General features: G+C 31.7%; 1 protein-coding gene across 1 annotated transcript in view; it reads left to right on the forward strand.

Moving 5' to 3' along the window:
• Positions 1-3,093: 3,093 nt before the first annotated feature.
• The window catches only part of LOC114346921 (uncharacterized), a 151,286-nt gene continuing 130,099 nt past the window's right edge, over positions 3,094-24,280 (forward strand). The window contains exons 1-2 of the mRNA XM_050662521.1: positions 3,094-3,294; positions 9,162-9,396. Coding sequence (XP_050518478.1) covers positions 9,174-9,396 — 223 coding nt within the window. The 5' untranslated portion in view covers positions 3,094-3,294; positions 9,162-9,173. The remainder of the gene's footprint in view (positions 3,295-9,161; positions 9,397-24,280) is intronic.

A 24,280-nucleotide genomic window follows, 5' to 3' on the forward strand; every position in this document is an offset into this window, starting at 1 on the left:
TAGTAGTAATATATACTAGAACCTTATCTCCTGAGGTAAAAACAAGCCTTCTAGCAGATAAAATAAAGGTTGCAAGTAAAAGGCTTAACAATACTGCCGAGGTTAGAATTGTGTGCAGCATTAAGCAATGATATAGAAATATAGGCATGATCTCATTCAGGGTTGTTTCGTTTTAAACATTTTGTTTTAATCAGCTGTTTTAAACATTTGTTTATGTTTAAAACAGTTTTTGTTTAAAACTGTTTAAAACATGTTTAAAACACTTAAATTAAATAAGTGTTTTTTTTTCATTTTCATTATTTATGTATAATGAACATCAAAAAAATATTAAGTACATTATATAAACTTTTTAACATACATATTATTTATTAATTAATAATCGGAACACAGAAAAAAAATTGGAAAACTTAAAACATTTTGCATATAAGAGTTAATCAATTTCTCAAAACTGTTTCAGTCTCGTAGTAATATTGTAATCTAAATTATCAATATGATCAGTCACGTCATCACTGATGGAATTAAGTTCTTTAAAAATTGAAACAAACTTCGAAGCTTTGACATTGCCTAGTGGGCCTAGCCGATTACGTAGTTTGGAATGGTAAACCGTATGATGAGAAGAGTCTTTCTATGTTGGCTGACGATGCAATAGCTCTGTGAAGCTGTTGAACAAGTTTCAATGCTGTAGTATTTATATTTTTCTTAGAACGCCACCATGCCAATGGTTTTACATTCTCACTTAGATGTTTAGAAACATAATATGGTTTAAATAAAAGGTAGGTACAAACTTTGCCTGGTAATAATAATAATGATTGAAAATGCTTTTGGATGATAATTTATAATGGATGGATGATAGTTTATTTCTACTAAAGCGATGATCAAGCAAATTTGCCAAAAAATGAGCTGGGGTCACCACAAAATAACTGACAGTAGAGGTTATTGCAATAGCTAACTTGCAAGGCGAATTTATAAATAATAAATAGTCTGGGGTTCCCCAGGCAATTTCTTATCTATTATTTAGTAGAATAATAGATCAAACACCTTCAATTAATATCATGTTTAAGAAAATATGATTTAAACAATGTTTTCTTCTAAGTTTTATTTGTTTAAAATATTCAATTTAAAACCAAAAAATAATGTTTAAAGCAAAAAAAATTTAAAACAAAAACAAAACATGTGTTTTAAACAAGTTTTATTTGTTTAAAACATACAATTTAAAAACAAAAAAAACATGTTTAAAACACAAAAAAACGTATAAAACAAAAAAAAACATGTGTTTTGTTTAAAATTAAAAAAAACGTGTTTTTTGCAACCCTGATCTCATTTTACAATAACACTGGATGGATACAGGGACAGCCAAGCAGGTGGAAAACGTTTGTAGCGAACAGAGTAAAGGAAAAAATAGTAGACACTACAGTTGGAAAAATGAAAGAATACCCATGAACGATCACATCAATCACTTGTTTTGTATTTGCTGTCTTTTTCTATAAATAACAAACGTTTGTTATAGAACAAGACAGCAAATACAAAATAAGTGATTGGCGTGATCGTTCATGGGTATTCTTTCATTTTTCCGACTGTATACAGGGTGTCCAGAAACTCTACCGACAAACGAAGACAGGAGATTCCTCAGATAATTTTAAGACAATTTAACCCAATTCACATAGTCCGAAAATGCTTCCTAAGGGAGGTAGAGCTCTTTGAAGATGGCGTCATGTAATTAGTTTTTCTGAAATACCTTCAGAACGCTTCTATTTAGAAAAACGAAAATTATTATGCATATTTACTTTCCAGATATCAATCGATTCCATCCATTGCGACTTTCTAGTACCGGCATAGGCATACCCGGTTTTGGGTAGGGCAACGGTTATTTTATCGCCTAACTTTTTTGTCTTTAATTTTTAAGCATTTTTGAGTCTGAATTATTAAATTGTGAGGTATTCTAGTACTAAAAGGTACTCTCACTTTAAGTCGATAGGATACACCGTTTTCTAGAAAAATGGATTTGAAAATTTTTCGTTCTTTGAATTTCAAAAAAAAAAGATTCAAAAAAACTATTTAGAAAGATGAAAACTGGTATATTTATTTATATTCCAGAGATTAATCGATTTCATTAATGGCGAATTTCTAGTACCGGTCATAGGCGTCCGTTTTGGGTAGGTCTACAGTTATTTTATAGCATAGCTTTATTGTCGTTAATTTTTAAGTATTTTTGACACTAGATTATTCAATTATGAGATATTTGAGTACTAAAAGTTACTCTTGCTTTAAGTTGGTAAAATACATCGTTTTTTTTTCATTTTTTTCATTTTTTTTTCAAATTCCCAAAACTAAAAACTTTCAAATCGATTTTTCTAGAAAACGGTGTGTCCTACCGACTTTCAGTAAAGAGTACCTTTTACTACTAGAATACCTCACAATTTAATAATTCAGAGTCAAAAATGCTTAAAAATTAAAGACAAAAAAGTTAGGCGATAAAATAACCGTTGCCCTACCCAAAACGGACGCCTGTGACCGGTACTAGAAAGTCGCAATAGATGGAATCGATTCATATCTGGAAAGTAAATATGCATACTAATTTTCGTTTTTCTAAATAGAAGCGTTCTGGAGGTATTTAAGAAAAACTAATTACATGGCGCCATCTTCAAAGAGCTCTAGCTCCCTTAGGAAGCATTTTCGGACTAGGTGAATTGGGTTAAATTGTCTTAAAATTATCTGGGGAATCTCCTGTCTTCGTTTGTTGGTAGAGTTTCTGGACACCTTGTATAACCTGATCACTGGTTTAAAGTAGATACAAAAGAAAACCCAGCAGATTATATATTTACGGCAATAAAACCAAAACAATTAGTAAGGATGGTGGAATGGACCAATGGGTGTGCTCAGCTACCTATTCAAAAATCTTAAAATACAGAAAATTAGACATTAGCTTTATCGTTCTTTTTGAACTTCTCGGTATATAACATAAAAATGATTTTTATCAACCTAGATTAACACTTATTTTTTTATTGTTTTTGATTACTGGTTCGTTAAATTTCCGATAAAATATGAGCATTGTTTTCCTCACACATCGTATCAATCATTTAATAGTTTTCTTTGAATACGCCACTGTAAATTGAAGATAGTGGGAGAGCCATTACCATTACCATATTATATAAACCTTGTTTTTCGACATACTCGTTTACTCGTTGTGTTATTATATGATTGTATCACCTTGACTCCTTAGTCTCTTTTCCTAAGGAGTATTTAGACGACTTACGACGTTTAAAGTGGATCAGTTGTTGTGGAAACAAGAAGCCGGTAAGTACCTTTTTGATAAAAAAATTACGAAATCGGTTTTTTTGCAATTATTTGTTATTATTTTGAGAAATAGTTTATAGATAGCTTGTACACCGTGGCATTTCATTTGATAAGAAGTGGGTTTAAGTTGGTGTTTCGTGTAAACTACTTTATTATTAAGTGTTGTTAGTTTGTCCAATTATTAGCAAAAGTATGTACATAGTAAATTAGAAATATTTATCTTCGTCTTGATATAGGTGTAATCTTTATAATCTACAAAGTGTTTTGTGACCATTCTAGTAGATATTCGAATGGTATTTCTTTCTGGACATTAGATTTTAGATCTAGAAGGTTGTTTTCTATTGCGTGTGTTTCTACGCATCTAGGAGCATCTAGCAACCTGCATTTTGTCTCTTTACTTACGTGTCCAAGGTTGTAGTTTGTGCATTTTTATCGTTTTCAATCACTACAATGGTCTCGTGCTACAATGCCTCCTCTTATATTATAGTTTTCAAGTTAAAAAGTATAATAGAAGATTTTTGCAAGGATCTAGGAGCATCTAGGGACCTATATTTTGTTCTTTTCTTACATGTCCAATGTTGTAGTTTGTGGATTTTTATCGTTTTCTATCACTACAATGGTCTCGTGCTACAATGCTTCCCCTCTTATAACAGTTTTCATGTTCTAAAGAGCTCTACTATGTTACTGTGAATGTTATCTTTTTCCCTATTGTCTGAGAACAAATTTTATATATACATATTTATGATTTCCATTCGTTGTTTGCTTCTTCTAATATCAGGTCTCTATTATCCATGCTTTGTTATTAGTTTATATCGTCCAACTATTATTTCTCTTTCCAGTTAGTTCCTTAGAGAAGTTTGTCATCGTCCTTTTTCTTTAGCCCAGTGTATTGTCGGGCGTTTCTTAGCAACGATAGTCTTTTCATTCTTAGTCCTTTCTTTCCTTTGATTTGTCTTTTCACTATTAGTTGAACATATTGGTACAAGTCTTCTGTCTCTTCACATGTTTATGTCGTTTCTAATTTGCGTCCACTATGTTTCTTCTTATTTTTTTGTGAAACTGTTGTCTGTATTCGTGTGTTGTCTTCTCAAATTCATCGTTTCTAATATTTCATCAGTCATTCGTTCTTTTTTTTTGCCTGTTGGTTGGTGTTTTTAAGTTTGTCTACCTTTTTAATAAAAAAAATTATGTAATTGTTTTTTTTGCGATTACATATTTGTTATTATTTTGCGAAATAGTTAGGTGATAGCTTGTGCACCGTGGCAGCTTGCAATTTGATAAGACATGTACAGTGCGTCCATATAATAACGCATACATTTTCATTATTTCGTAAACCAGCGAACTTAAGGAAAAATCCTGAAACAGGTCGATTTTTATTTTTAAATTAAAATTTTTTCGGATATATTCATACCAGTGACGTCATCCATCTGGGCGTGATGACGCAATCGATGATTTTTTGAAGTTATACTTCTCTAGGCGCGATTGAGAGTAAAATTTCATAATACTGCGCGCATGTGCACACAGACAGTATGGCGTTTAGTTGCTAAATCTTTCTAGTTATGTATAAATATGTCAGTGCAAGAAAAGGTGTGAAAAGAATATATTAGTGTTTCTAGTAAATATATTTATTATAATTTTTGTTTCTTTGGATTTGTCTTCCTCAGGAGTAAGATGAGTATTATTAAAACATTTTATTGTATATTTATTATACTTTCACCTTATCTGTTTGTTACCGTGAATTGTCATCAGGTACGTCCGAACCGATACAGACACAGTCGTTGTAACGTATTTGGTATAGCATTCGGCCAGAGATCGAGAGGTCTTGAGTTCGAATCCAGCGCAATCCTATACTTTTTTTTTTATTTTTTTGAAAGCGGTAAGCACAAAATTAGTTTTGTGTTTAAAAAAAATTAAAACAAACTGTTTAAAGTATATTTATTTTTAAGAAGTCATGTAATAGAAGTTGAAGCGTTTTACCTGTCTGCTCTAATGGGATCAAGGATAGACTATCTATAGAGATACTGGGGAGTCGAAATGGGGCTAGTAGAAGGAACAGACACGCAAACCTTCATGCGAACGACAGCTCATTTTTTTTTTGTGCGGTGGCGGGTCGTAGATTCGTTGGGAGGGGTAGGAGGGTTTAAAGAAGACTAAATACATAACCAAATAAGCAAAGGATACTTACACAGACTTGAGGACTTTCCTACTATTTAAACAAATTGGGACGCCGTTTGAAAAATCCTCAAATTCTCATATCGAGTACTTACTGGAAAGCAACTGGGGGACATTCATCGTAGATTCCTCGTTGGGGTTATACTGGGCTACAAATTATTATCATATGGCTTCTATGCCATTATATTTTCTTCTATTCTAAAACTTAATTCACTTGTATTAGTTATCTGTTAATAATTTTTTTAAATTAAAGAGGTTACAGAAATAAAGATGTGTACATTTTATAATGTTTATTTAAACCTTTATACCTTTTTATTTTTATTTTGAGAATAAACACATTCTCAAACCAGAAATGAATAATAATAACAAAATACATGATTTTACAATTTTTAACCTTATTTTTAGCAGTGTACCAAAACAAAAATTTGACATGGCTGTCAAATGTCATTGCCATCTAATATTTACTTTACATAATATATTTTCCATGTTGAAAACAAACATTTTTAATTATGTAAAACCTTTACCAATAATATCCACTTGTGAATTATTTAAAATAAACATTATCATACCTTGTTAAAACAAAAATCCATGTCACAACACTTGGAACTTCAAAATTTTCCATTCAGACGGGGCTGGGAGGGGAAGATATTCAAATCATTACAAAACTGGATAAAATCGATACCAAATAATATCATCTGGGCATTTCTTACTGGAACATGAACAAATCCAAAACATCATAAAAATAGCAACAGCTACATAAAGGACAGGAACCAGGAAACCACGCACTTCTTTTTTACCGGCAAATCAAACTGCATAACAATAGAACTGTTTCACAATAATATATCCATTGAAAATGTTGTGAACTATTGTAATAATATTCCAGACAAGTTAAAAATCCATCTGTACTTCTACTATAATAAGAAAACCATTTTAGCCGGCAAAGTGCGACTTTCTGCGAGTCTGTTAGTTGAGTTCTAACAAAAAGATGCTTACAGAGCTGATGTACTTTTAGAACTGGCTTTACATCGTCACGTCTCTCTCGCGTCCAAACGATGCATTTCTTCTCGATCCTTCCGCCAAAACTATTGACCAATCGTCAACTACAACTCAAGGATCTTTCAAAATGCAGACCAATAATAACATGGGATTTTTAGCGCTCAAAACTTAAAGGAAAAACACTGAACCTTTTAGAGGATTCATTCTCGAATAATGGATGTTTTCAATATCAATCTACGTAGTTGGTTATTGCTACACAAATAAATAGGAAATTTCCTAACCTTTACAATGCGAACAGGAGCGGCTTAGGAAATTTTAAAGATATATAAACTCGCAAAATATATTAAAAAAATTAATATTTTTCTTGGGATAGGATTAAAATTAATGGATATTTTTTATAAAATATTGTAGTAGAAATCCATCTGCTACAAAGTATAACTTCTTACGTGCGTACAAAGTACACACACATTCTTTTTTTTGTAATAAGAAGAGGGGTCATGTGATAGCTCATTTAAAAGGGTATTTAATTCACTATTCACTTATATAAACATTACCATAATTATTTATACAGGGTGTCCAAAAAATATTTTTTAAATTAAATTAATTGACACAAAAAGATGAATGTATGTACATAATTTGTTTAATTGTTAATACATCTTACTGCTGTCAGAAAACAGAAAAATGTTTTATTTGAAAAATAAAGATTGATTTTTGCTTAAACGAAATGTTCAGACTGTCAAGAGGCAGGTGAGTGGCAATTTAACATTGAATTTAAGCGAAAAACAATATTTATTTGTCAGATAAACATTTTTTCCTGTGTTCTGACAACAGTAAAACGTATTTTGAAATAAATTTTATACATTCTTCTTTTCGTGTCAATTAATTTAATTAAAACAATTTTTTTTGAACAATTTGTATAAATAATTATGTTAATGTTTATATTATTGAATAGATAATTGAATGCCATTTCAGATGAGCTATCACATGACCAATATTCTCATTTAAAGAAATAATCGATTGCATCATCACGCCCAGATGGATGACGTCACTAGCATGATATATGTTCCAAAAAATCATAATTTAAAAATAAAAATCGACTTGTTTCGGGATTTTTTCTTAAAGTTGCCGGTTTACGAAAAAAAGAATTTGTGTGTACTTTGTACGCACGTAAGAAGTTATACTTCTATTATATGATTTCTTAAAAATAGATATAATTTAAACAGTTTGTTTTAATTTTTTTTAAAACACCAAACTAATTTTGTGCTTACCGCTTTCAAAAAAATAAAAAAAGTATAGAATTGCTCCGGATTCGAACTCAAGACCTCTCGATCTCTGGCCGAATGCTATACCAAATACGCTACGAGGACTGTGTCTATATCGGTTCGGACGTACCTAATGACAATTCACGGTAACAAACAGGCAAGGTGAAGTATAATAAATATACAATAACATGTTTCAATAATACTCATCTTACTCCTGAGGAAGACAAATCCAAAGACACAAAAATTATAATAAATATATTTACTAAAAACACGAAAATATTTTTTTCACACCTTTTCTTGCACTGATATATTTATACATAACTTGAAAGATAGCAACTAAACGCCATACTGTCTGTGTGCGCATGCGCGCAGTATTATGAAATTTTACTCTCAATCGCCCCTAAAGAAGTATAACTTCAATAATGAATTTATGCGTTATTTTATAGACGCACTGTATATAATAATTGTTGTTGCTTGTAAACTACTTTATTAAAAGTGTTGTTACTTTGTCCAATTATTAGCAAACGTAAGTAGTAAATCAGAAACGGTTATCTCGGTCTTGATATAGATGTAACCTATGAATCTATAAAATCTTTTGTGGCTATTCTATTTAGTAGATATTTGAATGCTGTTTATTTCTGGACGTTTGTCCAGAAATTCTTGTTTTCTATTGCGTGTGTCTCAACCTGTATTTTCTCTCTTTAATACGTGCCCAAGGTTATAACTTTCGTATCTTTATATTTCACTACACTATTCTCGTGTATACAATGCCTGTGATGTAATAGCTTTTGAGTACAAGTTAAAGAGTAAGTAAGATTTAATGTAACGTTGTCGTGCTTCTAGGCTAACTTTTATGCTTTTCAATTATATCATTATCTATTCTAATTGGGAAATAAGCCACAATTTAACTTGAAAAAATACGTCGTAGAACAAAAACAACGGACGCCGTCGAAAGAATCGCGTCGCTCAAGTGGAATTGGGCAGGGCACGTCGCCAGATTGTCAGACAACCGATGGACAAAACGTATTCTCGAGTGGAGGCCACGAGAAGAAGCACTACGGAGCAGATGACGACCATCAACCAGATGGGCTGACGATTTGAAGCGTATTGTCGGCAACTGGATGCAAGCCGCACAAAATAGAGAAAGATGGAAAGAGCTGAGGGAGACCTATGTCCAGCAGTGGACGAGTACGGGTTGATGATGATGATGAATACCCGTAAGTCGTCTTCCACCTGGTCCTCAACCAGTATTCGATTATCGAAGTAGATGTTTTCGTTGGTTTTTGTATAATATTGCTTGGTGTGCTTCTTCTATACAGCAGGTGTAAGACGCTTCGGCTTGAATACGATAGAAAGCCTTTGTCAGGTCTATAAAACATAGACATTTCGCGTATCAACACCTAAAAATACTGTTTTAATTTTTTACTTTCTTTTAAGAACTGTAGCAAAATGTTCAAAATCGCTCTATGTGCCGCCATCTTGGCGATAGCCTATGCCGAGGATGGTATCGTCTATCTAATGGATCCTACTGGAAAGAGCGGAGTCACTGGCACCGTTAGATTCTTAAAACTACCAAGTGGCATTAATGTCATAGGTGACATCCGCGGCCTGACACCAGGAAAACACGGATTCCACATTCACCAAGAAGGCAATATCCAACCTAGTTGTTTAGGTAAGTCCAACATCCGGTCCAAACTCATCTACTAGCATGATACATTTGTACATAGTGATTGAAACGCTGCTTTAACCTATTAGAATTAGATAATGGTATTGGTAATGTTGGTAGTGGTACAAAGTATAGTTTTGGTAATACATATACAGGGTGTTTGGTAAAGAATGGGCCATAGTTTAACCTCAGGTTTCTGAGGTTAAAATAGGCCGATTTAAGCTAATTTACCTTAGTACAAAGTTTATAATAACCGAGATACAGGGTGTCAAAGTTAAACTTTTTTTTAATTATTATTGAATATTTCCTGACAGGTATGAGATAACAACATGAAATTTGGTATGTGGTGTTTTTTTTTGGTCGAGAAAACTAAATTCCCTACCAAAAATTATGTATTGCCCAGAGGGCGCCACTGAGTGCCTTTCAGCACTCATTTATTACGTTCAATTTTTTTATCTCTCACTCTGTATAATTTTGACATTAAAATTTTAATTCTCCTATTAGTTTTACTTAAAAAAGGTATACTTCTTTGATCTCCCTAAACTCAACCGTTTTCGAGATAAACGCATTTTAAATCTGCGATACACCATCATTTTTAGCATAATATCATTGTAGTTATACCCGAAAAATAACTTAAAACCATAAAATTATCCAAAAATGTATCGCAAATTTCTTCAAATGGAATTTGCGATGCAATGACATAAATTTGAGAACTGGCAGAATTATTATGGTTTTAAGTTATTTTTTCAGGTGGAACTATGTACAATGATACTATTATGCTAAAAATGATGGTGTGTCGCAGATTTAAAATGCGTTTATCTCGAAAACGGTTAAGTTTAGGGAGATGAAAAAAGTATACCTTTTTTAAGTAAAACTAATAGGAGAAAAAAATTTTAATGTCAAAATTATACAGAGTGAGGGATAAAAAAATTGAATGTAATAAATGAGTGCTGAAAGGCGTATGTGGCGCCCTCTGGGCAATACATCATTTTTGGTAGGGAATTTAGTTTTCTCGGCCCAAAAAACCCCGAAATACCAAATTTCATGTTGTTATCTCATACCTGTCAGGAAATATTCAATAATAAATAAAAAAAGTTTAACTTTGACACCCTGTATCTCGGTTATTATAAACTTTGTACTAAGTTAAGTTAGCTTAAATCGGCCTATTTTAACCTCAGGAACCTGAGGTTAAGCTATGGCTTACTGCTATGGCATTCTTTACCAAACACCCTGTAGACCAAGAGGCAGCCCTGAAAAATCTATTTGAATTTACTAAAGCTGGATTTTTCACAGTTGATTACTGTGAGTGTGTAGAGAAACATACTGCGGTCGGTCAAGCGAAACGTAGAACAGGGGTTACTGAGAGGGTATCAAAGTTGCTTTCCTACGAAGGTAATCAAATCCATTTACTAAGGCTGAAAATCAGTACACACATTCTAAATTAAATATAAATAAAAGTTATTATAGTGGGTCAGCTGTATGACGGGACAGAGCCGGTCGGTCGGCCCCAATAGTCGATTGAGGAAATTAAGCATTTTGGCTCGCAATTTTTTCGTCCAGGATAGATTTACTTGAAATTTTCAGAGAAGGTAGGGAATAGTCCAAGAATAATTTTATATATCATGCCGCTATCATACGCTAAAACCTTGGGGTGGTTACCACCCCATCTCGGGGGTAGGAATTTTTTATTACATTTTAACTACGTAATTCGATGGACAAAGTGATTCTAAGAAAAAAATGTTTTTTTACATTTTCTTGGTAAAACTAATATTTTTCGAGTTATTCGCGCTTGAAAATAACAGTTTTTTGACGAAAAAATCGACTTTTTTAGAGGGTTTTTTGAAAATACAGTAAAACCTCGATATAACGGACTGAACGGGGGGACAGGGTGTCCGTTAATTCCGAAAGTCCGTTATATAAAAATAGGTTTAAAATAAATCAAATAACTTTTTTTTTAAGTTGCAAGCAAGCAACTTTTGAAGTTTGCTGTTTTTTATAATTAGAAATGTGTCCGCACAATGCTATAATGAAAATGTTATTGACATTCTTTGTAAAATACACAGATGTTTTTAATTTTTTTCAAATTTGAGCGGATTTTTTTATCCGTTATATCCGAAGTCCGTTATATCGAGGTTTTACTGTACCTACCTCAAAAAATATGCACTGAATGAAAAAACTGTGGATATCGAAATTGTATCTTTTAGTAACACAAACCAAATTCTTTTCCTATAATATCTTTAAAACCAATACAAACCGAGATACGGCATGTTAAAAGTTAGCTTTGTTCGTCAAATGCATAATTTGAAATGTTCAAAGCCAAATATTGGGAAAAATTTGCATTTTTCGAGGAAAACTTAAATATACTTTTTTCAAGTATACAATTAGACCTTTCAAAAAAAATAATAAAAAGTTTCTAGCATGAAAATTAAGCGACCTACAAAAAATGTCGGTACCTGCTTTTCTCTACGAAAAAATCAGTGAAAACAATCCCCTAACTACCTTCCTAATTCAAAATTGGTCTTCAGCTTTCTGTAGTTCCTTTTGTATTTATTCTATCAATACACTCAAGGAGTTTGACCTAATTAAAATGCCTAATTTTGGAAAAATTAAAGAACAATTGATTTTTTGAAATTTGGTATTTTTCACCTTTTACTTCAAAATACCTCCGAAAATACTGAAGATATGAAAAAAATTATAAATTACTAAATTGTAGCTTTTTTAATGACTAAAATTATCCTGTGCATAGATTTTCATTACAGTGAACAGTTAGCTAGATATGACTGAAGAGAATTTTTAGGAAACGCTTTTCTTTAGTTACGAGTGACTAAAATTAAAAATATAAAAAAATCAACTAAAAAGCAAAAAATAAAAAAAATTTAAACACATTCGTTAAAGAAAAGCGTGGGGCGAAAACCGTTTATTCGATGAAGATGCTTTTCTTTAACGAATGAGTTTGAATTTTTTTTATTGTTTGCTTTTTAGTTGATTTTTTTATAATATTTTTAGTTTTAGTCACTCGTAACTAAAGAAAAGCGTTTCCTAAATTTTTTTTTTTATATTTTTTTATTTTTTTACTTTTTCGTCTTACACTTTTCAAACATTAAAATATATCATCATGTTTATTAAAATATATGTATGAAACATAACATGATTAACAAACATGAAAATTAGTCAGAATCGGCAAAAAATTTTAAACTCTATTGTTTATTTATGAAGCATAACGTAAACAATTAACGTAAAAAGTGAAATTATGTATAGTTCATATAACTAGCTACAATCTCTAAAACTTTCAAGTTTCTTCATTGTAAAAAACAAGGGAATTTAAGCATTTTCCATTAAAATGGTGTTTTTATATTTAAACAATTAATAAACATAAAATTTTTTTTATTGACTACTCGTGTATTGTTCCTGCAAATACATATGTCTGCAAATTTTCATTCATTTTCATTGAAGAAAAGGCAGTCAAATTAACGTCTAAAAGTTTTTAATAAATTACATACATTCTTCTTTTTTGTCAAATAATTTAATTAAAAAATTATTTTTGGACACCCTGTACAAATAATTATATAAATTTTTACATTAGTGAATAAAAAATTGAATGACCTTTCAAATGAGCTATCGCATGTCCCCTATTCTCATTTAAAAAAATCATCGATTACGTCATCACGCCCAGATGGATGACGTCACTAGTATGACATATATGAAAAAAAAATCGTAATTTAAAAATAAAAATCGACCTCTTTCGGGATTTTTCCTTAAAGTCGCCCTTTTACGAAATAACGAATTTATTCCTTTCATTTGCATCGTACTGTATAAACAAATATATGAGTGTTCAAAATTTAAAACTTTATTGTTTATTTATGACGCATAACGTAAACAATTAACGTAAAAAGTGAAATTATGTATAGGTTATATCATTAGATACAATTTGTAAAAGTTTCAAGTTTCTACATTGTAAAAAACAAGAGAATATAGGCCTTTTTCCATTAAAATCGTTTTCTTTTATTTAAACAATTAATAAACATAAACAAAAACTTTTTGTTGTCTATTCGTGTATTGTTCCCGCGAATGCATATGTCTGCAAATTTTCATTCATTTGCATGGAAGAAAAGGTAGTCAAATTAACATCCAAAGATTTGACGTCTAAAAAAGTCTATTTTTTCGTCGAAAAACTGTTACTTTCAAGTGCGAATAACTCGAAAAGTATTAGTTTTACGAAGAAAATGTAAAAAACATTTTTTTCTTAGAATCACTTTTTCCATCGAATTACCTGGTTTAAATGTAATAAAAAATTCCTACCCCCGAGATGGGGTGGCAACCACCCCCAAGGTTTTAGCGTATGATAGCGGCATGACATAAAATTATTCTTGGACTATTCTGTACCTTCTGTGAAAACTCAATCGACTATTGGGGCCGACCGACCGGCTCTGTCCCGTCATACAGCTGACCGACTATAATAACTTTTATTTATATTTAATTTAGAATGTGTGCGCTGATTTTCAGCCTTAGTAAATGGAAATAATTACCTCCGTAGGAAAGCAACTTTGATACCCTCTCAGTAACCCCTGTTCTACGTTTAGTATGTTTCTCTACACACTCACAGTAATCAACTGTGAAAAATATAGCTTTAATAAATTCAAATAGATTTTCCAGCGCTGCCTCTCCGTCTAATACTGGTAATGGCAATAATAATAGTAATATGTACCTAATATGTATTTTTAGTCGAGGAAATGGTACTGAAAAAATGGCAAAACCTCGCAATTTTTTCGTCCAGCATCGATTTGTACAAAAATTTCTGATTAGGCTCATTTCACCCTCTAGTTCATTTTCTATATTGAGCCGTTGTACGCTTTTGGTTTTTTAAGGGTGAAAACTACCACTAATTGTAAAAAATTATAAAATAACATTTTAAACTTTAATATCGTCAACATTTCATTCTTATTAGTTACATAATGATTGTTTTATGCTTTAAGATATAATATCATAATATTTAAACCCTTACAACCACCCTTGTTCGAGCTATATATAAAAAATTGACTTATCCTAAAATAATAATTTCTGTTATTTTTGCATCGATTTACACAAAAATTTGATATTAGGATCATCTCACCCTGTACTTCATATTCTATATCATGCTCAAGGGCGTAGATTATTTTTAGGGGTGTAAACTACCCCTTATTGTCAAAAATTATATAAAATCATTGTAAACTTTAATATGGATAAAATTTGGTTTTGATTGGTTAATAATGATTGTTTTATGCTAAAGGATATATATTTCAACCCTTAAAAACCACCCTTAATAACATTGCAATTTTTATAAGTAGATAATTTAATAGATCTATACAGAAAAAAAGTAGAATTAAAGAATTACAAAAATATTTATTTACCAAAAATACGAATTTACAAACATGTCCAAATACAAATAAGTACAAATAGTTTTTTAGTCACCTTCCTGTATAGGAACTAGTTCTGTGGTATTATATACGTTGAAAATAAGCAGACTATTCAAGAATTTTTCGAAAAAAAAATTCGTTTTATAATCATAGCTCCTTTATTTTTGGCGTTAAAATTTTTTTTTCAAAAATATTTTGTAGGATTTTTGAAGAGCTATATGAACTATGTAAATTAAATTCCGTAAGATCCCTTAGTTGCGGTCACTTGCGGTGAGTTTAAAGGGCTCGATAAGGGGGTGTTTGCTCGTAAATAGAGATTTTAAACAGCTATATCTCGCTATCTATTCACTGTAATGAAAATCTATGCACAATGAAATTTTAGCTATGAAAAAAGCTACAATTTAGTAGTTCATCATTTTTTTCGTATCTCTAGTATTTTCGGAGTTCTTTGAAGAAAATGTTGAAAATACGAAATTGCAAAAAATCAATTATCCTCCAACTTTTCTAAAATTAGGCCTTTTAAATTCGGAGGGTAGTTAGGGGGTTATTTTCAGTGATTTTTTCATAAAGAAAAGCAGGTACCGATCTTTTTTTGATCATGTCACTCAATTTTTATGCTAGAAACTTTTTGTTTTTTTTTTCTTTTGAAAGGTCTAATTGTATCCTTGAAAAAAGATTATCTGAGTTTTCCTCGAAAAATGCAAAGTTTTTACATTCATTCGCTTTGAATATTTCAAATTAGATATACATTTGACGAAAAAAGCTAGCATTTAACATGCTGTATCTCGGTTTGTGTTTGTGGGAAAAATATTATAGAGAAACAATTTGGTTTGTGTTACTGAAACACACAATTTCGATAGCTACAATTTTTTAGATTAAATGCATATTTTTCGAGTTCTTCTCAAAAACTCTAAAAAAGTGGATTTTTTTGTCGAAAAACTGTTACTTTCAACCGCGAATAACTCAAAAAATATTAGTTTTACGAAAAAAATGTAAAACACATTTTTTGCTTAGAATTACGTTTTACACCGATTTACATGGTTAAAATTTAATAAAAAATTCCCACCTCCGAGATGGGGTGGCAACCACCCCCAAGGTTTTAGCGTACAGCAGCGGCATGATATAGAAAATGATCCTTGGACTATTCCTTACCTTCTGTGAAAATTTCAAGTAAATCCATGCTGGACGAAAAAATTGCGAGCCAAAATGCTTTATTTCCTCGACTACTTAATCTTCAGTAGAAGTAGAACAGTAAATATAATAATATTTTTTATCTTTTTAATTGTCAAAAGTTTTGAACTGAATTTAACGTCGTGTCGTGTCATCTCCCATAATACAAAATCAACTGACTAACTGACGATGACACGGACGGGGATGAAGCGGACGGCGATGAAATGGACTGGCGATGAACCGGCGGCATAGAAACGGCGGCATCGAAACGGCGGCGATGAACCGGCGGCGATGAAACGTCCCATTCCGCATTTTAGATGGGAGTTAAATTGAAATTTGAATTTATCAATACATTTATGGAAAACATACATAAAAATAAAAGTAATGAGATTTTACACAGATTTATATTCTTTTGGTAACAACCGCGTTTTTGCAATTGAAAATATAGTAACATTTAATAAACATATTAAATATCTCATAAATTATTAAATATTTTTTAACCAATTTTTTTTATTAATACTGGTAAATTACCGCAACTTCTTCTATTAAATAAAATAATTTATATTGCTAATTTAAAACGCAAATAATATTTATTTGCAAATTTGATTTTTAAATTTTATATATAATTATTTAAGTAAATAGGGGGTCAAATTTCATTTAGTAAGTCTTATGTAAAAGATTTGTCCTTCAGCTTTGTAGAAGAAAAGCCCTAAAGACCTTCATTGAAATGTAAATTACCGCAGCAGTTAAAAAAGTAAATATTGTGCAAAAATGGCCCCTTTTTAATTATTTAAACAATGATCCCCTCATATGATTTGGATACTTTTTTGAAAATATCTTTTGTACCCACCTAAACTTTGATATAAAATTTATTCCAACCTGTACGAATTTACATTTTGATTTACATGTAGTGTAATCTTATTTTACTAGACTATATATGGAGCTGAATGTTGGCATTTGAAGGAAGTTGATAATTGCACTATAAACGCGTTTGAAATGTTTTGCTGGCGAAGAATGTTGCGAAAACACTGGACCTCAAGAAAAACCCACGAATCTATTCTTAGACAGTACGTTACAAATAGGCGTTGAAACGTTGTAACCAAAAAAAGAATGTGTACTTTGTACGCACGTAAGAAGTTATACTTCTACTACATATTATGTGATTTTTAAGACAATACCAAAAATTTTAAAAAATAAAAGAATAAAACGCACACAAACACATTGAAAAATGCCACAAAGAAAAAATTATTTCTGAACGATATTAATTGTTGGCAAAAATTTTAAATACGCAATATATAACAAATATACTTACAATCATAATATGCATAAAAAAATAAAAAAATAAAAACTTGCATCGGGAATCGAACCCGTGAACTTCGCGGTGCTTTGATTCGTAATCGAAGCCTAGGCTCACTCGTCCAATTCCACATTATTCGTCATGTGGAAAAATAGGGTAACTGAACGTTTTACTGTTTAACAGTTGTTTTGAATATAATTAAATTATGTAGTTTAAATTTTGTGGAAGAAAATATTAAAATATAACAAAACAGTAAGAAAACAATATATTAGATGAAGCTTGGTAGAACTTTTGTTGGTAATCAAATTAAGTATGTAAATCAAAGCATTACATACCTACTAGATAAATAAATCTACGGCAAAAAATCATAATTTAAAAATAAAAATCGGTCCTAATTTGGGATTTCTCTCTAAAATCCCCATTCTTGAGAAAATAAATGTATGTATTCCAACCTAATCCAAATGTATAATTACAATATTATTATAATAAAAACTACTTACCAAATTAGAATGAGTTTTCCTTGTCCAAAATAGTCCAAAAGTCCAAAAATATAGGTATATGAAAACTATTTAAAAAGGCAGTATAACTATTAACTAACTTTGTTTCTTTTCCCACAAATTTCAAAACGCAACAACCATAAATAATCACTGTGCCACAGCCGCCATATTGAATAATTTTTGACATGTCATTTGAACATCCAATCAGAACAAAGTTATAATGCGCATGCGCCGGGATCATAGGTTTTAACATATAAAAATTCACCCTCATATCGCCGGTAAAGAAGTATAACTTCAAAAATACTTTGGTGATATGGTGCGTAGAGATGGAAAACGTACGTAGACAATGCTATGATAGATAGAGACCTCAGAGAAGCCGACTGGTAGAATAGAGTGCAGTAGGACGAAAGACGAGGAGAAGGAAAACGAAGGGAAACGTGGTCTTGGGCGACGAAGAACATCCTAGCTCAAAAAATAGCTACCACTGCAACTGGTGGCCAATGTTCTTGGAGGACAACGCATTTTAAGAAAAAATAAAAGACAACTTGTATCTATTAATCACATTGTTTATGTTTACAACTGTTTTATTTCCATTTTAAACAGTAATCTATTAATCGATGACCCAGGCAAACCTATTACTAAAATGTTTAACCGAATAACATCGAAATCGCATTCGTCATTAGTATAATTTTTGATGATTACCTCTCGGTCGAATTCAAATCCATTACAATAATATTTAACATAACATAATGAATTCGCAATTACGCTACTAAACAATAATTACTTTCTGTTTTGTTTTAGTTAATGAATAAACGACAATAGATAATTTCGGGGGATAATTACATAAAATATCACTGATAATGAATCATCGCATCGCGCTAAACTATTCGAGGTGTTAGCTGATAAAATGAATTTAATAACGAAAATTAGAGAGTGGTTAGGTTGTTTTCGAATTCCGATATATTATTTTATTATCATTGTTGATATTTGGCACATTATTAGATTGTTGTATTAGATTGTTTACGCGTTCGTCAGAACCACATTTTTCTAAGATTATTATGTGGTTAGGATCGGTGCTTACTCGATGCTCCTCAGTTCTTCTGATACGCGACTCTATCAAAGAAATATTGACGCCTTTAGGCTCTGTTCACATCAACACGACAGTCATGTATCGTCTTCGTCTACGACAACCTCAGATATTTGGCTCATTTCACACCAACACGACATTCATCCGACAGTCGTGTGGTCTCAGTCCGTGAAGTGTCACTTGACAAGATAGTGATGTCGTAGTAGGAAGTAATATGGATCGCAGTGATTTGCTACTTTAAATAGTGCTGCAGAGAAGATTAAAAAGAAGACAGAAAAGAAATAGGTTGCATTTGGTGCATCCAATCAACACGGGAAGGAAAGATTCCGGAACATTTTATGTACTTTTTGATGATTTAAATCAAGATCACGAAAAGGTTAACTATTTTAAGAAATGTTATTCTGACATATTCAGACTAAAAAGAATACATATTAACATTTCGTGTCGATCACTCAAATTCAGTTCACTTTTGTACGCTGAACTAATAACATCGTCGTTTACACAACCTGCCGGATTGATGTGAACAGCTCCACGACCTCGCTTGCCTACCATCTATTAGTGATGTTGATTATACATAGTTACTTTCGAGTATTCGTTACAAATCGTTACTTTTGTATAAAGTAATCATTTATAGTATTCGTTACTTTGATTACTATGATTACTTTTGTATTTGAGTACCGGTAATCATTTCGAAAATCGTATTTCTCAGTAGGTAGGTATTTTGTATAGGTATTCCGATATAACAATTAATCATTTACAATATTCGTTACTTTGATTACTATGATTACTTTTGATACTTTTGTATTTTGTATTTGAGTACCGGTAATCATATCGAAAATCGTATTTTTCAGTAGGTAGTAATGGCAATCAGAGTAATCAAAGTAGATGCAATAGTCGTTACTCGCTCTAATACTATTGGTACGAAGTAACGAAGTAATCAGAGTAATCAAAGTAATCAAAGTACATACAATAGTCGTTACTCGCTCTGATACGATTGGTACGAAGTAATCAGAGTAATCAAAGTACATAATCAAAGTAGATACAATAGTCGTTACTCGAATTGGTACTTATAGGTACTTATATTGGTACGAAGTAACGAAGTAATCAGAGTAATCAAAGTAACGATTTGCCTCTCTGTATAGTAATCGCTACTTTCGGTATTCGTAAGTAACAAGTACTTTGTAACGAATAGTTACTTTTTCAACATCACTACCATCTATCGGATGAATGAATGAAGTGGGAAGTGTCGTCTTCCCTACGCTGTCTCACGAAGTGACGACACACGACATACGTCGTACTAGTGTGAATATAGCTCCGTATACTTTTCGCCCCTAATGTAGTTTAAAGACATCGTATACAGTATACACGGATGCCGTGTTGATGTGAAAAGAGTCTTACATTGTCCTTTCTTACCTTTTGATCACTTCTCTTTAATACTCATAGTGCCAGTTTGAATAATCTTGACACTAGCTGTTAAAAGAGCATATTCTTGTTTCAATTCTGTGCAATAAGTACTCTAGGTTTTGTATAGTAGTTCCATTTTATCTTTTCCCATGTTGCACGATTCATTTTCAGTAGTAATAACCCAAGGACATTGATAATTGTTCGAAAAAATTTTATAACAGATTTCGAAAGCTTGTTGCTTGGAAACAGACCGACGCCGTAGGCGGAGGTCTGTTGCCTGTAAGCAACAAGCTTGAGAAAGTTGTTAAAATTTTTTTGAGCATTTATCAATGTTCGAGGGTTATTCGGATAGAAAATTTTTTGCTGGTTATGAAAAAAAAAATACAGAGCAGAAACAATTTATTTAAATGTGCAATTAACAAAGGAACAATTAGAAAAATTTAATGAAGATCCAGACATGTTAGTTTCTATAACTGATGAAGATGTATTTCCACTACGCATGCTGTTAATAATTTTATTATGTTTGAAATATTGAATATTTGAAATGTCAAAATCGAAATGAAACGAAATGTAGGTATCCATAGCTACATGATTGAGTGAAAACAGCCCATGGGATCTGTTTTCAGTATAATGTTGGTTTTATTGGTTGTATTCAATCAGATGACCACAAATTAATTGATTTCATTGGATTTCTAATTGAGCAAAAAATTTTCAAATAAATTAAATCAAAACATAGTGCTGCTTCACATTATAATGATTTAAACGTGCGAGGGTTAGAACGCACGACAACATTCCAATGGTGGCTCATGTAATCAATGTAATCATATGGAGGCTTTCTCACTAGACGTTCGGTGAAGTCGCCGTGTTTATGCCGTCCCTCGCTTACAATAACAGACGGCAGCCGTGCCGTCTTTACGCACCCAGTAGCATAGGGGACTTAATGCATCCTTTCATATGATACTGTCGTTCAGTCGCATGAAGGTAGTTTCTTTGGTTGTTTGGTACATTATTTTCATTTACACTGTGTGGCTGTTTAAAGTAGGTGCATATATTTTATATTATGATGTCTCAGATTGATAGTGAAATAGTAATAACATTAATTGAAGCGAGACCTGTTCATTGGGACAAAACAATAGAAATGTAATATAAAGGTAGAAACTAGACGAGAAATGCTTGGAATGGTGTATGCCGTGCACTTAACAGTGCACGAATTAATTTGAATTAATTTGACGAATTAAAAAAAACACATTTTATAAGTACAGCAAAATTAATTATATGTTACTGATAACAGTAATTAAAACTGCTTATATTATAATAAACTTTATTTTACATAGTTGCAATTAACGTTGAGTATATAGAGGGTGTGAATATGTGTGAATATAAAAGTATAAGTATAAATCGTATCTTTTTTTGTTAATAGGATGGACCCAACGAATTCGGTTCCTCTTATTTCTTTTTCTTCGACGATAAAGTAAACACAACGCTATAATTTGATTTCGCTCCATATAAAATATACCTTTTATTCTACGAAATTATATTTAGTTTTCTAGGGTAAACAACTCGTTGAAAACTGGAGTAGGGCGGCGGTCACGTCTTGTGTGAAATTATCTATAAACAACATTTAAAACGAGGGGAACAACATTTAAAAATGAATGGATGACAGAGGGTCTTTTAAATTCTGTACATGAAAAACATATATTGTAATGTTGTTCTGAAGCTGTTTCCTTGTGGAATTTTTATAATAAACTAGTCTAAATGGGAACTAAGCCACAATTTAACGAAAAAAAATAATTTTATTAACGTTTCGACGCCCAAATCGGATGTCGAAACGTTAATAAAATCATTTTTTTAGTTCAATTGTGGCTTATTTCCCATTTAGAATAGTTTATTACATAGATTGAATGAGCTAATTAGATGAGATAATCCAAGATCCCACAAATAACTTAGTAGAACAACGATTATAAAAACAAATTAAGGCTTTTAATTAAAAACATAAGAAATAATAACTGACAAAATAGAAATTGCAAATGGATTAAATACGCATTACAGTACATTAGGACAAAAGTATGGAAACAAAATACCCATTTTAATGATACATCGTAATGATACATATCCGACATCGTATCATGTACCTACCTCAGCCACAAAGTGTAAATAAAAATAATATACCAAACAACACAGCAAAATATCTTCGTGCGACTCAATTCTTATTGTGTGAAAAGGACAAGTGCGACAAAACTACGGCACGAGAAATACCTCCCACGTTCAAAATTCTTATAATGTGAAACAGCACATAAAGTGAAACGTACGCGAATGTATATAGTATATAACATACAGTATATAAAATGTATATACACATCTACGTTCGTTTCACTTTATGTTTTGACTTAATTTGTTTGAAAGTGAATCGTGACGCATGGGAAAAGTTACGAGTGGACGAACAATATGTCGCCACAGTCATGGTTCAGCATTGGTTTTAATCTTCGTGGACGCCTTAGTTGAGAAAAATTGGATTCTGTGGACCGTCCTCTTTTTTTTTTCAATCTCAGAAAGCACTTATTTTCGTGATATGGGAAGAAGCAGTCCCCAGTATTATTGCTGGAGTGCACTATCTACTCGGTATTGTGTTGTAGGAAAACATAAAGCCTAGGCTACAGTTCTTAGCACACTGACTTCACTTCTCAACTTCTTCCAGCAAGTATACTTCTTCTTTGAGTAAGGTGCCCAAATTTTGGGCGTGGATAGCTTCCATGACAATTTGCCGATATTATTGCTCCGCTAGGGAGGTGGTACTTAATGTCATGGACACGTAGAGGTCAACCATATGTTGGTACTATCACCCGATTGATAAACTTTATTTAATAGTTTTACCAGGACATGCATGTACTCACGGTGTATTATCATGATAATGTCGATAAACAGTTACCTGGCCCAGGGTTTTTCTGTTTTTCGTGTCCTTTAAGGAATAGTCTTTCTTTCTTCGTAATTTCTTCACTTGTTTCTTTTTCTTTTTACTATTTGTCTTGTAGATTTCCTCTTTAGTTTGTGAAGAGCTCTTCAATATATTCTTTTCATCGTTTATGTTTTTCGTCAGCCGTTATCATAGTGCTCCCGTTATTATCTAAGAGTTGTGATGTGGTTTCCTTTTTTGCTATCCTGCCACTTCTTCAACATTTTTGTGTAGGTTGAATAGATTGTATTTGTTTTGAAGATCTATCTATTTACAATTTTTCCCAAAATAAGTTTGTCATGTATTTCTTATCTTTCTTTTTTCTTTTCTCAGTACTAATGACTTTTTTGTGGCTGTTTTTGTTCTTGGCTTATCTCCGTTGGTCCATCATGTCCAGCATCTCATTGTTCATCCAATTCTTTATCTATACCGTCATTGATCTGTTATTGTTGTTTTTAGATATCTAGGGTCGTTTCATTATAATGTATTTAATTTCTAATCATTACTGCAATTATGAAAAGACCTAGCATTCCATAATATATCCTCTATTATGGATAATACTAATGTTGACTCCATGACTCAAAATCTTAGGCGACTTTATGGATCTAAAATTACTTTAAAGGACTCTTTAAATCTTTTGTCAAGGATTTTATTCTAGCATCCTTGACTTTTACTTCAATAATCACTGTTAATGCATTACTAACTAATATTATTCAATGTAGAATGTTAAATGTTACGCATATTTACACGTTTGAACCGTTTTAACATATTTTTTTAGATAAAAACTTATACTTAGATAAGAATATTTCCAGGTTTTTCCTTACTGAAATTATTATTCACTTGATTTTTAGTACAATATGGGTGTTATAAAGGTTAAGGGTTAACTTTTTACCAGTAGTTTTTTGTGTGATACCAGCTTGTTTGTGTGATATGCTAACTAATTCTGCATGATGCTGTAGGATCCTCATCTACATTAATAAGTACTAAATCCTCATCATTGTAGATATTGCATGAACAGTAGGTACGTAAATGCCACCAAAATCATAGACATAACTAAATTCTTTGCTGAAATGACGCAGACTATTGAATACT

This window comes from Diabrotica virgifera, chromosome 9, assembly GCF_917563875.1.
Source record: "Diabrotica virgifera virgifera chromosome 9, PGI_DIABVI_V3a".
NCBI lineage: Eukaryota > Metazoa > Arthropoda > Insecta > Coleoptera > Chrysomelidae > Diabrotica > Diabrotica virgifera.